The sequence below is a fragment of the Macaca nemestrina genome, chromosome 6, assembly GCF_043159975.1.
Source record: "Macaca nemestrina isolate mMacNem1 chromosome 6, mMacNem.hap1, whole genome shotgun sequence".
NCBI classification, from domain to species: Eukaryota; Metazoa; Chordata; class Mammalia; order Primates; family Cercopithecidae; genus Macaca; species Macaca nemestrina.
The window spans coordinates 42,143,475-42,157,388 of record NC_092130.1 but is presented as its reverse complement, the minus strand read 5'-3'; the positions used below and the strand labels follow the sequence as shown (position 1 = coordinate 42,157,388).

The 13,914-nt window shown below is 43.6% G+C and overlaps 1 protein-coding gene across 8 annotated transcripts in view; it reads right to left on the bottom strand.

Moving 5' to 3' along the window:
* LOC105467080 (cell division cycle 25C) overlaps window positions 1–13,914 on the bottom strand; it is a 55,515-nt gene that overhangs the window by 5,508 nt on the left and 36,093 nt on the right. For 6 of the 8 annotated variants that reach the window (XM_011716440.3, XM_011716438.2, XM_011716442.3 and 3 more), the window contains 2 exons: window positions 1,822–1,974; window positions 188–289 (listed from right to left, as the gene is read on the bottom strand). In XM_011716440.3, the coding sequence (XP_011714742.1) occupies window positions 188–289; window positions 1,822–1,974 (255 nt within the window). The remainder of the gene's footprint in view (window positions 1–187; window positions 290–1,821; window positions 1,975–13,914) is intronic. The other 2 variants (XM_011716439.3, XM_011716441.3) reach the window with 2 other exon arrangements.

The window sequence follows — 13,914 nt, the reverse complement described above, 5'->3', positions numbered from 1 at the left end:
TCCCAGAAGAATAATAAATATTTTCTTTCTGGAAAGGCTTAGGGCCTGGATCTACCATTAGAGTACTGTCAGGTTATCAAATAGTATTTGGTGAGGATGCATATTTACACCAGGCATTCTCTGCAAACAGAGAAGATTCAGATCCAAATGACTCACTGAAATACAGGATGGGTGTAGCCAAACTCACCTTGGAAAAATCACCAATCAGGTGCCCCTGGTTAGAATCTTCCTCCAGCATCTGAGTGATATTAATGTCACATAGAGAGACTGTCTTCTTTAAATGTAAGCCCTGAAGATGACAAGATTCCCACCCCACACCCAATCCTCATGTTAAAGGTTTAAAAACCAGTGGATGGAGTGGGTCATGGTGACGCACATTTGTAATCCTAGCTACTTGGGAGGCTGAGGTAGGAGGATTGCTTGAGCCCAAGAGGCCAAGGCTGTAGTGAGCTACGATCACACCACTGCACTCTAGCCTGGGAGACAGAGTGAGACGCCATTTATTTAATTATGATTTTTAATAATAAATAAATATTGAGTTTGCAGTGAGTCGAGATCATGCCACTGCACTCCAGCCTGGGTGACAGAGTGAGACTCCATCTCAGGGGAAAATAAATAAATAAATAAGTTGATTTTATAAAATATCCAAATATATTTAGAATTTTAATTTGTTCTTTTATTATTATTTTTTATTACAGATGGGGTCATGCTATGTTGACCAGGCTGGTCTTGAACTTCTGGCCTTAAGTGATACTCCCATCTATTTAGAATTTTTAAAAGTTGGGGAGGGTAAAGGACAGAGGCTAAGTTTTTCAGAAGTTGCTTTCCACAAAAGCAATCTGCTATATGATGTTGTTTCTGTCAGACCGCATGTAAAACGGCAGTGAAATATCCATACCAAAGTTCCCTTGTATTCATTCAGATCTTAAGAAAAAGGTTTGGGAAGGCAGTATGAAGACAACATTTCTTTTTTTTTTTTTTTTTTTTTTTTTTGAGACGGAGTCTCGCTCTGTCGCCCAGCCCAGGCTGGAGTGCAGTGGCGCGATCTCGGCTCACTGCAAGCTCCGCCTCCCGGGTTCACGCCATTCTCCTGCCTCAGCCTCCCGAGTAGCTGGGACTACAGGCGCCCACAACCGCGCCCGGCTAATTTTTTGTATTTTTAGTAGAGACGGGGTTTCACCGTGGTCTCGATCTCCTGACCTTGTGATCCGCCCGCCTCGGCCTCCCAAAGTGCTGGGATTACAGGCGTGAGCCACCGTGCCCGGCCAACATTTCTTTTTTTTTTTTTTGAGACGGAGTCTTGCTCTGTTGCCCAGGTTGGAGTGCAGTGGCGCAATCTTGGATCACTACAACCTCCGCCTCCCGGGTTCAAGCGATTCTTCTGCCTCAGCCTCCCTAGTAGCCAGGACTACAGGCACATGCTGCCACGCCCAGCTGAGTTTTTGTATTTTAGTAGAGATGGGGTTTCACCGTGTTACCCAGTCTGGTCTTAAACTCCTGAGCTCAGGCAATCCGCCCGCCTTGGCCTCCCAAAGTGCTAGGATTATAGGCATGAGCCACTGTGCCTGGCTGATGACAACATTTCTAAAAGTACAATATAGACATACTTTATATATCTATGTTATATAAATATTTTATATACATATATTTCACATGTGGATACAGATGTAGAAAAGACAGAAAGATGGAAAGAACAAAGAGGAAAAAGTAAAAGTAAAGAGGAAGAAGACAAAAAAAGGCATAATAAAACAATCCTCATACCAGAAAAGCAAAGACATGAGAGAGAAGATGAATAAGATTTCTATCTTAAAATGTTCTTACCTTCCTGAGTTTTCCTTGGCCAGAAAAATACTTTTTTTTAACTTTGTCTGGTATCGTGTTGTCCTTGAATTTTTCCACCTGCTTCAGTCTTGGCCTATTCAAGTTCTCTGGCATCGAGGGGGAGCGATATAGGCAGCTTCTGTTCACTGATGCCTGTTTGGGAATATTAAACCCCTTAGTTCTTATGCCTCCAAGTGTGTCTGCAGACCTGCAGCATCAACATCTCCTGGGAGCTTCTTTGAAATGCAGATTTCCAGATGTGAGGCCACACCCCAAACCTACTGAATTAAAATCTGCATTTTAACAAGATGTCCAGGTGATTTCTCAAGTTTGAGAAGCCCTGGGTAGGCAACCTGTCTTCACAGGCCCATTAACATCTTTCTACCTGGACTGCATGATATTCCATCTCCATGGATGTCTTAACTAGCCAAACCAAATTCTGCCGCTGACTGTCTTAGATGCACTAGTTCCTCTAACAGAAAGCAAACATAAGTTCAGTCCCTCCAGTTATGTGACAAAATAATAATAATAAGAAGAAGAAGTCCATTTTGTCTCTGGGATCCTAGGACATTGACAATCAGGATTTAAGGACCTCAACAAACCTAAAGATGAAAAGCCAAGAAGAAAAATAGCAAAAGAAGTATCATGCAAGAAAAAAGGACACACTAAAATCAAATAGCATGATGACCATTATAGGATGGATACTATGAAACCCATCAGGGAAAAAAAATGGCTCAATGTCATGAAGAACTAGCCTTGAGAATTGCTTACACAGGAACAGACTAAAGTATAAGAAGATGGACTGTTGTTTATTTGAAAGGCATGGTTTGGGTGCTATATTCAGAGTCAAGAGGGTCTTATCAAATGGCCTCTGATAACACCTTCCAACTAATCCACAATTCTATCCTGTTGCCACATACTTTGAGATCTCTACCTCTCACCTAGCGAATAGGCAAAAGCTCCTTCTCTAAACACTTATCGTACTACCTGTTATGGACTGATTTAGGATGGGCGGCTATACAATAAGAGAGCCATAACTGGAAGGCAGCTTGATGATCAATGGTTTCTGGAAGAAGAAAATAAGAATAACAACATTTTGCTTTATGATAACTATGGATATTATGATTTTATCACATACATGGTCCTATCTCTTGCTCATGGTACCAGCTGATGGTACAGTCCACATTATACGTACCAACATTCTATACCTTTCCCCTTAGACTCCTTCCAAACATTGCCCTATGTCCCCATCCACCCTACCCCCCAGCCACTGATGACTGGACCATATTGCTGGTTGAACACATCTATTTAGTGGTCTAGAATAAGGAAAAATAATCTAGGCCAATCAGGTTCCCTCTCTTGGTAGCCTAACTTGGAAGATGGAAAAATAGTTAGGCAGTAGCAGGAGCCAAAGCCCAAGAGGAAGAAGCCAAGAGATACAGTCAAAGTCACGAAGCCAGTGATGCATGAATGGATCAACCAAAGGTAGGGTAGGAAAGGAGATTTGGTGAGGCACTGAGGAGTTGGGTGCCTGGTCTCCATGACAGACAGGACTTCATATAACTTCAACTTTCCCCTGAGAAGGCAGGGGAAAGCTAGATGAGGTTTTCAGAAGGGGCTTCTCTAGAACACACCATAATAATTATGCTAAAAGCCATATTATTAAGAGTTTGGAATTAATTAGCTAATTAATTGAAACTTATCTTTTTTGTTGTTGTTGTTGAGGTAGGGTCTCACTCTGTCACCCTGGTTGGAGTACAGTGGCACAATCTTAGCTCACTGCAACCTCTGCCTCTCAGGCTGAAGCGATCCTCCCAACTCAGCCTCCTGAGTAACTGGGACTACAGGTGTGCATCACCATCCCCAGCCAATTTCTGTACTTTTTGTAGAGACAGGGTTTTACCATGTTGCCCAGGCTGGTCTCAAACTCCTGGGCTTAAGTGATCCATCTGCCTCAGCCTCCCAAAGTGTTGGGTTTACAGGCATGAGCCACCACGCCTGGTCTGTATCCATTTTTAAGCATTGTATCTAATAAAGTTTTGCCCAACCCAAGGTCACAAAAATTGTCCCCTGTTTTCTTTGGAATTTTTTGTTTGTTTGTTTGTTTGTTTTGAGACAGAGTCTTACTCTGTCGCCCAGGCTGGGGTGCAGTGGCATGATCTCAGTTCACTGCAACCTCCGCCTCCCAGGTTCAAGTGATTCTCCTTGCCTCAGCCTCCTGACTAGTTGGCATTACAGGTGCCGGCCACCATGCTTGGCTAATTTTTTTTTTTTTTTTTTTTTTTTTTTTTTTTTTTTTGTGAGATGGAGTCTACCTCTGTCACCCAGGCTAGAGTGCAGTGGCACAATCTTGGCTCACTGCAACCTTCACCTCCCAGGTTTCAGCGATTATCCTGCCTCAGCCTCCTAAGTAGCTGGGATCACAGGCACCCGCCACCATGCCCAGCTAATTTTTGTATTTTTAGTAGAGACGGGGTTTCACTGTGTTGGCCAGGCTGGTCTCGAACTCCTGACCTCGTGATCCACCCACCTTGCACTCCCAAAGTGCTGGGATTACAAGTGTGAGCCACCATGCCCAACCACTCAGCTAATTTTTTTTTTTTTTTGAGACAGAGTTTTGCTCTGTCACTCAGGCTGGAGTGCAGTGGCACGATCTCGGCTCACTGCAAGCTCTGCCTCCTGGGTTCACGCCGTTCTCCTGCCTCAGCCTCCCAAGTAGCTGGGACTACATGCGCCATGCCCAGCTAATTTTTTGTATTTTTAGTAGAGATGGGGTTTCACCATCTTAGCCACAATGGTCTCAATCTCCGGACCTCATGATCTGCCCGCCTCGGCCCTCCAAAGTGCTGGGATTACAGGCATGAGCCACCGCACCTGGCTCCACTCAGCTAATTTTCATATATTTAGTAGAGATGGGGTTTCACCATGTTGGTCAGGCTGGTCTCGAACTCCTGACCTCAGGTGATCCACTGGCCTCGACCTCCCAAAGTGCTGGGATTTACAAGCGTGAGCCACCATGCCAGGCCTTTCTTCAGATGGTTTATGGTTTAAAGTTTTAGATTTGGAGCTACGATCCATTTTGTGTTAATTTTAATACATGATGTAGAGCATGGGTTAAAGAACTTTTATCTTTTAACACATGGATTTCCAATTGCTCCCGCACAATTTGTTAAAAAGACTATGCTTTCGGCCGGGCGCGGTGGCTCAAGCCTGTAATCCCAGCACTTTGGGAGGCCGAGACGGGCGGATCACAAGGTCAGGAGATCGAGACCATCCTGGCTAACACGGTGAAACCCCGTCTCTACTAAAAAATACAAAAAACTAGCCGGGCGAGGTGGCGGGCGCCTGTAGTCCCAGCTACTGGGGAGGCTGAGGCAGGAGAATGGCGTAAACCCGGGAGGCGGAGCTTGCAGTGAGCTGAGATCCGGCCACTGCACTCCAGCCTGGGCAACAGAGCGAGACTCCGTCTCAAAAAAAAAAAAAAAAAAAAAAAAAGACTATGCTTTCTCCATTTGATTATTTTTTATCTTGGCTGAATTACCAATTACATATATGCATATGTCTATTTCTCAAATCTCTATTCTCTTGTGCCAATGTTTTAGGTTTCTAGTAGCTATTATAGGGATAATTAAGGTGATTAACATCTTCATATAGTCCAAGGACAAGATGTCAAAAATAAATGACAGCAGAAAACTACTTTCACAAATAGAAACAGCTACTTCAGCGGCCAGGCTTGGTAGCTCACACCTGTAATCCCAGCACTTTGAGAGGCCAAGGTGATTCCGAATCGCTTGAGTCCAGTAGTTCAAAACCAGCTTTGGCAACATGGTGAAACCTTGTCTCTACAAAAAAAACAATTAGCCAGATGTGGTAGCATGTGCCTGTAGTCCCAGCTACTTGGGAGGCTGAAGTGGAAGGATCAATCGAGCCCAGGAGGTCGAGGCTGCAGTGAGCTGTGATCGTGCCATTGCATTCCAGCCTAGGTGATAGTGTGAGACCCTGTCTTTTCTAAAAAAGAGCAAGGTACTTCTTTCCTACACACTTATATGAAAATAAATGTCAACTGATTGCAAAGAATATAAGTGCTAGGTCATGGAGAGATGATGAAGATGGTACTTTAGTTCTGTCTAGCTAGTTAGAAGTTTCCCAGTTCCCAGAAGCTGGTGTGGGAAGATCCCAGGATCATCTGGCTTAGATAGCATTTAACATCTACTCATTTTCTTTTTTTTTCTTTCTTTTTTTTTTTTTTTTTTGAGACGGAGTCTCGCTCTGTTGCCCACGCTGGAGTGCAGTGGCCGGATCTCAGCTCACTGCAAGCTCCGCCGCCCGAGTTTACACCATTCTCCTGCCTCAGCCTCCCGAGTAGCTGGGACTACAGGCGCCTGCCACCTCGCCCGGCTAGTTTTTTGTATTTTTTAGTAGAGACGGGGTTTCACCGTGTTAGCCAGGATGGTCTTGATCTCCTGACCTCGTGATCCGCCCGTCTCGGCCTCCCAAAGTGCTGGGATTACAGGCTTGAGCCACCGCGCCCGGCCCATCTACTCATTTTCAATCTTTAAGGAATTACTAGAGCATTTCCAAATATGGGAGTTTTTAAACACTGAGAAAGCCAAAAAGAAGGGAGGGAAACTTACTAGATTCAACTTGCAGATTCTATTAAAAGACTTGATTGAATAATTATTATTTTATAAACTGAATTATTATTTTATAAACTGGCCTACACACTCTTGAGTACACATAAGCCAGTCCAGCTTCTGTCTGCACCACTCTTCTGCTCTTGTCAAAGCTATCAACAGCCTTCATGTTTCAGCATCTGACAGTCACATTATCTTTCTGAACCTCACGTCGGCTTCCATTAAGTTGGCTACTCCATTTTTATTGGCTTCAATGGCACCTCCTACTCTTTTAGTTATTTTTATTTATTTATTTATTTATTTATTTATTTTTGAGATGGAGTCTCCCTCTGGAACCCAGGATGGAGTGCAATGGCACAATCTCAGCTCACTGCAACCTCCACCTCCTGAGTTCAAGCGATTCCCCTGCCTCAGCCTCTCAAGTAGTTGGGATTACAGGCGTGCACCACCACCCTTGGCTAATTTTTGTATTTTTATTTATTTTTTTGAGATAGAGTCTGGCTCTGCTGCCCAGTCTAGAGCTCTATGGTGCGATCTCAGCTCACTGCAACCTCCGCTTGCCTGGTTTAAGTGATTCTCCTGTCTCAGCCTCCTGAGTAGCTGAGATCACAAACATGCACCATCATGCCTGGTTAATTTTGTATTTTTATCTTATTATTATTATTGAGACAGTCTTGCTCTGTTGCCCAGGCTGGAGCGCAGTGGCGTGATCTTGGCTCACTGCAACCTCTGCCTCCCGGGTTCAAGTGATTCTCCTGCCTGGGCCTCCGGAGTAGCTGGGACTACAGGCGCCCGCCAACATGCCCGGCTAATTTTATTGTATTTTTAGTAGAGACGGTGTTTCACTGTGTTAGCCAGGATGGTCTTGATCTCCTGACTTCATGATCCACCCGCCTCGGCCTCCCAAAGTGCTGGGATTACAGGCATGAGCCACCGTGTCCGGCCATTATTATTTTTTAATTTTATATTTTTAGTAGAGACGGGATTCACCGTGTTGACCAAGCTGGTCTCAAACTCCTGACCTCAAGTGATCCGCCCACCTCGGCCTCCCAAAGTGCTAGGATTACAGGCATGAGCCACTGCGCCCGGCCTAGTTCTTTATTTCTAGTACAGGCAGCCCCTACACTAGAAGAACCATGATGCTTCTACCTCTGTGCCCTCTCCTCTGCTCCTTGTCAATTTTCTTTGTTAGGCCTCCTTACCTATCAACCTGTAATAGATGCTGGATTCATCAGGGCTAGGCCCTGGCCCTTTTCTCTTTTATCTCTTCTCTCTAGCCATAGGTAATTTCTTCTACCTATGAATTTAAATTTTCACTCTAAGCTAATGATTCCCCAATTTTTCTATCTTAATCAAGTCCTCTGCTCTGACTTCAGAACTTCCAAATTCACATATGGAAGCTTGATACGTTTTGAGTACCTACTAGGTGACGTAGCAATGAACAAAAGAGTAAAAGAGACAAGTAGACTAATAAATATACTCTGTACTTTTTCACATAGTGATAAATAGCATAAATCAAAACAAAGAAGGATGAAAAGAAAAACATAGGGGTTGGGAAGTCTGTCAGGAAAGGTCCTTATAAGACATATGTACAGAGATGAGACTGAAATGAGGAAGAAAATCATGGATTATCTTGGGGAGAAAAGTTCTAGGATGACGGAACAACAAATGCAACGGCCCTGGGTGAGAATAACAAGGCAGCCAGTGAGAGAGCCCATTTAGTATGGTACCACTTTTTTTTTTCTTGAGACAGGGTCTCACTCTCTCATCCAGGCTGGAGTGCAGTGGCATGATCACAGCTCACTGCAACCTCGACATCCCAGGCTCAAGTGATCCTCCCACCTCAGCCTCCCAAGTAGCTGGAACTACAGGCTTGCACCACCACACCTTGCATTTTTTTTTACAGACAAGGTCTCTCTAATAGCCCAGGCTGGTAGTGAACTCCTGGGCTCGAATGTCCTCTTGCCTTAGCCTCCCAAAGTGCTGGGATTACAGGTGTGAGCCACCACACCCAGTGATACCATTTTTAGAAACCTCAAAAACTCATTTAAACAATACTATAAACCAATCAGACCTAAAAGACACCTAGAGAACACTCTACCCAACAACAGTAGAATACACATTCTTCTCCAGCACACATTGCACATTCTCACAACAGACCATATGCTTGAACATAAAATAAGCCTCACCAGGTGCAATGGCTCACGCCTGCAATCCTAGCACTTTGGGAGGCTTGAGGCGGGCAGATCATGAGGTCAAGAGATCGAGACCATCCTGGCCAACATGGTGAAACCCTGTCTCTACTAAAAATACAAAAATCAGCTGGGCCTGGTGGCACATGCCTGTAGTCCCAGTTACTCAGGAGGCTGAGGCAGGAGAATCGCTTGAACCTGGGAGCAGAAGTTGCAGTGATCTTAGATTGTGCCACTGCACTCCAGCCTGGTGACAGAGTGAGATTCCATCTCAAAAATAAAATAAAATAAAATAAGCCTCAATAAATTTAAAAGGATTGAAATGACACAAACTATGTTCTCTGACCACAATGGAATAACATTAGAAATCAGTTAACAGAAAAAATCTGGAAAATTGACAAATTTATGAAAATTAAACAGGCCAGGCATGGTGGCTGAACACCTGAGGTCAGGAGTTCAAGACCAGCCTGGCCACCATGGTGAAACCCCATCTCTACTAAAAATACAAAAATTAGCCAGACGTGGTGGTGGGTGCCTGTAGTCCCAGCTACTCGGGAGGCTGAGGCAGGAGAATTGCCTGAACCTGGGAGGTGCAGGTTGCAGTGAGCCAAGATCACACCACTGCACTCCAGTCTAGGTTACAGAGGGAGACTCTGTCTGAAAAAAAAAAAAAAAAAAAAAAAAAAGGGGCCGGGCATGGTGGCTCATGCCTGTAATTCCAGCACTTTGGGAGGCTGAGGCAGGTGGATCACTTAAGGTCAGGAGGTCGAGACCAGCCTGGCTAATATAGCGAAACCCATCTCTACTAAAAATACAAAAATTAGCTGGGTGTGGTAGGGTATGCCTGTAATCCCAGCTACTTGGGAGGCTGAGGCAGGAGAATTGCTTGAACCCAGGGGGCAGAAGTTGCAGTGAGCCAAGATCATGCCACTGCCCTCCAGCCTGGGGGACAGAGCAAGACTCTGCCTCAAAAAAAAAAAAAAAAAAAGAAAGAAAAGAAAAAGAAAATTAAATAACACACTTGTTAATAACCAATGGGTCAATGAAGACATCATAGGAAAATCAGAAAATACTTTGAGATGAATTAAAATGAAGATACAACACACCAAAGCTTATGGGATGCAGCTAAAATAATGCTTAGAGAAAAATTTATAGTTATAAACGCCTGTAATAAAAAAGAAGATCTCAAATCAATTACCTAAACTCCCACCTAAGAGGAAACTAAACCCAAAGCAAGCAGAAGGAAGGAAAGAAAAAAGATTAGAGCAGAACTTAAGAGAATAGAAAAACAATAGAACCAAAAGTTGGTTCTTTGAAAAGATCAGCAAAAATCGACAAACTTTTAGTCAGCCTGAACAATTAAAAAAAAAAAGTCTCAAGTTACCAAAATCAGGAATGGAAAGTGGGACGTTACTACCAACCTTGCAGAAATAAAAAGGATCCTGAGGAAATATTAATGAATAATTGTGTGCCAACAAATGAGACCACTTAGATGAAATGAACTAATTCCCAACAAGACAAAAACTACTGAAACTAGCCAGGTGCAGTGGTGTGCACCTGTAGTCTTAGCTTCTCAGGAGGCTGAGGTGGAAGGATTGCTGGAGCACACAGGAGTTCAAGGTGACACAGTGAGGCACCGCCCCAACTCTAATTAACAAAACAAAAGACTGAAACCATGACCAGGTAGGATGTATCTCAGAAATGCAAGGTTGATTTAACATCTGAAAATCAGCCACCATACCCCACCATATCAATAAAATAAAGGACAAAAACTATATGATTACTCATCTCTGCACGTTGGGAGGCTGAGACAGGTGGGTTGCTTGAGCTCAGAAGTCTAAGACCAGCCTGGGCAACATGGTAAAACCCTGTCTCTACAAAAAAATACAAAAATTAGCTGGGTACGGTGATGCATGCCTGTAGTCCCAGCTACTTGGGAGGCTGAGGCAGGAGGATTGTTTGTGCTCAGGATGTTGAGGCTGCAGTGAGCTGTGATTGTGCCACTGCAGTCCGTTCTGGGCAACAGAGTGAGACTCTGTCTCAAAAAAAAAAAGAGTGATAGATTAATAGACAGAAAATTAATAAGTATATAGATGTGTTCAACAATATAAATCAACCAGACCTACTTGACATGTATAGAATATTCTGTTCAAGAATAGCAGACTATACATTTTCTAAGTTACACTAAACATTTACCAAGATGTTCTGGGACATATCCTGGACCATAAAAACCAATCTCAATGTGCCTAAAAGGATTTAAGTCATATAAAATATATTCTTGACAATCAAATTAAGTTAGAAATCAATAACAGAAAGATCCTCAAATATTAGGTCCTCAAAAAGTCTCAAATATTTGCAAATAACTAAATAACAAGCTTCTAAGTAACCCCTACATCAAAAAAGAAACCAAAAAAGGAAATTGGAAAGTATTTTGAACTGAATAAAACTGAAAATGCAACATATCAAAATTTGTGAGATGCAGCTAAAGCACTAAATATCCTTATTTAAAAAGGTCTCAAATCAATGACCTTAGCTTCAACCTTAACAAACTAAAAAATGAAGATCAAATTAAACTCAAAGTATCCAAAGATTAGAGTGCAAAATCAATGGAATAGAAATAGAAAACAGAAAAACAATGGAGAAAGTCAATGAAACCAAAAGATGATTTTTTAAAAAGATCAGTATTGATAAATCTCCACCCAGACTTATCAGGAATAAGACAGAGGGCACATATAACCAATATGAGGAAAGACAGACATCACTGTGGAGTCTACAGACACTAAAAAGCTAATAAGGAAATTTTTTTTTTTTTTTTTGAGACGGAGTTTCGCTCTGTCATCCAGGCTGCAGGCTGGAGTGCAGTGGCGCGATCTCCGCTTACTGCAAGCTCCGCCTCCTGGGTTCACACCATTCTCCTGCCTCAGCCTCCAGAGCAGCTGGGACTACAGGTGCCTGCCACCATGCCCGGCTAAGTTTTTGTATTTTTAGTAGAGACGGGGTTTCACCGTGTTAGCCAGGATGGTCTCGATCTCCTGACCTCGTGATCCACCCGCCTCAGCCTCCCAAAGTGCTGGGATTACAGGTGTGAGCCACTGGGCCCGGCCAGGAAGTATTTTTAACAACTTTATGCCACTATATTTGACAACCTAATTAAAATGGGCAAATTCCTTCAAAGACACAAACTACCAAACTCACTCCAAAAGAAATGGGTAACCTGAGTAGTTCATATCTATAAAGTAAGTTGAATTTGTTAAAAACATTCCCACAAAGAAAACTCTAGGCCCAGGTGGCCTCACTGGTGAATCATGCCAAACATCTAAAAGAGAAATAAAACCAATTCTATATAAATTCTTCCAGAAAATTGAAAAAAGAGGGAATTATTTGCAAATCATTTCATGATGCTAGCATTACACTGATACCAATACCAAAACACTACCATGAAAAGCCAAAACACTGAAGATGAACACCTCTCATGAACACAGAGGTACACACAACAAAATGTTTTTGTGATGGAGTCTCGCTCTGTTGCCCAGGCTGGAGTGCAGTGGTGCTATCTCAGCTCACTGCAACCTCCGCCTCCTGGGTTCAAGCGTTTCTCCTGCCTCAGCATCCCACGTAGCTGGAATTACAGGTGTGTGCCACCACACCCGGCTAATTTTTGTATTTTTGGTACTGATAGGGTCTCACCATGTTGGCCAAGCTAGCCTCGAACTCCTGACCTCAGGTGATCCACCTGCCTTGGCCTCCCAAAGTGCTGGGATTATAGATGTGAGCCACTGTGCGTGGCCTTTTCGTTGAGATGGAGTCTCACTCTGTCTCCCAGGATGGAGTGCAGTGGCACAATCTCAGCTCACCGCAACCTCTGCCTCCCTGATTCAAGCAATTCTCCTGCCTCAGCCTCTCGAGTAGCTGGTATTACAGGTGCACACCACCATGCCTGGCTAGTTTTTGTATTTTTTTGTAGAGATGGGGTTCCACCATGTTGGCCAGGCTGGTCTCAATCTCCTGACCTCGAGGGATCCACCTGCCTCAGCCTCCCAAAGTGCTGGGATTATAGGCGTGAGCCACAGTGCTCGGCTGATGTAAAAATTATCAACAAAATGTTAGCAATGAAATCCAACAATATATAAGAAAGATCATATGTCACAACCAAGTGAGATTATCACAGGAATGCAAGGTTGTTTAACATTCAAAAATGTAGTCCAGGTACAGTGGCTCATGCCTGTAATCCCAGCACTTTGGGAGGCCGAGGCGGGCGGATCACCTAAGGTCGGGAGTTTGAGATCAGCCTGACCAACATAGAGAAACCCCGTCCCTACTAAAGATACAAAATTAGCAAGGAATGGTGACGCGTGCCTGTAATCCCAGCTACTCAGGAGGCTGAGGCAGGAGAATCTCTTGAACCCAGGAGGCAGAGGTCGCGGTGAGCCGAGATCGCACCATTGCACTCCAGCCTGAGCAACAAAAGCGAAACTGTTTCAAAAAAAAAAAGTAATTCATCATATTAACAGATTAAAAAAAAAAAAACTCACTTGATTATCTCAACGGATGCAGAGAAAAGGGCTGGGTAGGGTAGCTTATGCCTGTAATCCCAGCACTTTGGGAGGCTGAGGCAGGGGGGTTGCCTGAGTCCAGGAGTTCAAGACCAGCCTGAACAAAATGGTGAGACCCCCATTTCTATTGGGGAAAAGAAAAAAAATCAGAATTAGCCAGGGGTGATGGTGCTTGCCTGTAGTCCCAGCTACTTGGGGAGGCATAGGCAAGAGGATCTCTTGAGTCCAGGAGTCTGAGGATGCAGTGAGCTGTGATTGTGCCACTGCACTCCAGCCTGGGAAAGAGAGTGAGACCACGTCTCTTTAAAAACAAAAGCAAAAAAAAAAACCCCTGTTCCTGCTAAAATCTCCCAGCAAACTAGGAATAGAAGGGAACTTCCTCAATCTGATGATGGGCTTCTCAAGAAATGTATAGCTAACATCATACTCAATGTATAAAAAGCTGAATGCTTTTCTCCTAAGGTCGGGTATAAGGCAAGGAGTTCTAAGTAATTTTTAAGATTACAAAGGAGTCCTAAGACCAAAAAATTTGAGAACTATTATTCTAGGAGAAGGAAAATTGATAATATAGGAGAGGGGAGATACTGCAGTAGTACACACGAGGAGATGCTTCCATCTGACTCGGTTTTTGCAGATTTCACAAATGCCTACAAGGCCCTACACAATCTGTCCTCCTGCTAACTCCTCTCTGCCCTCATTTCCTACCCCTCTCCA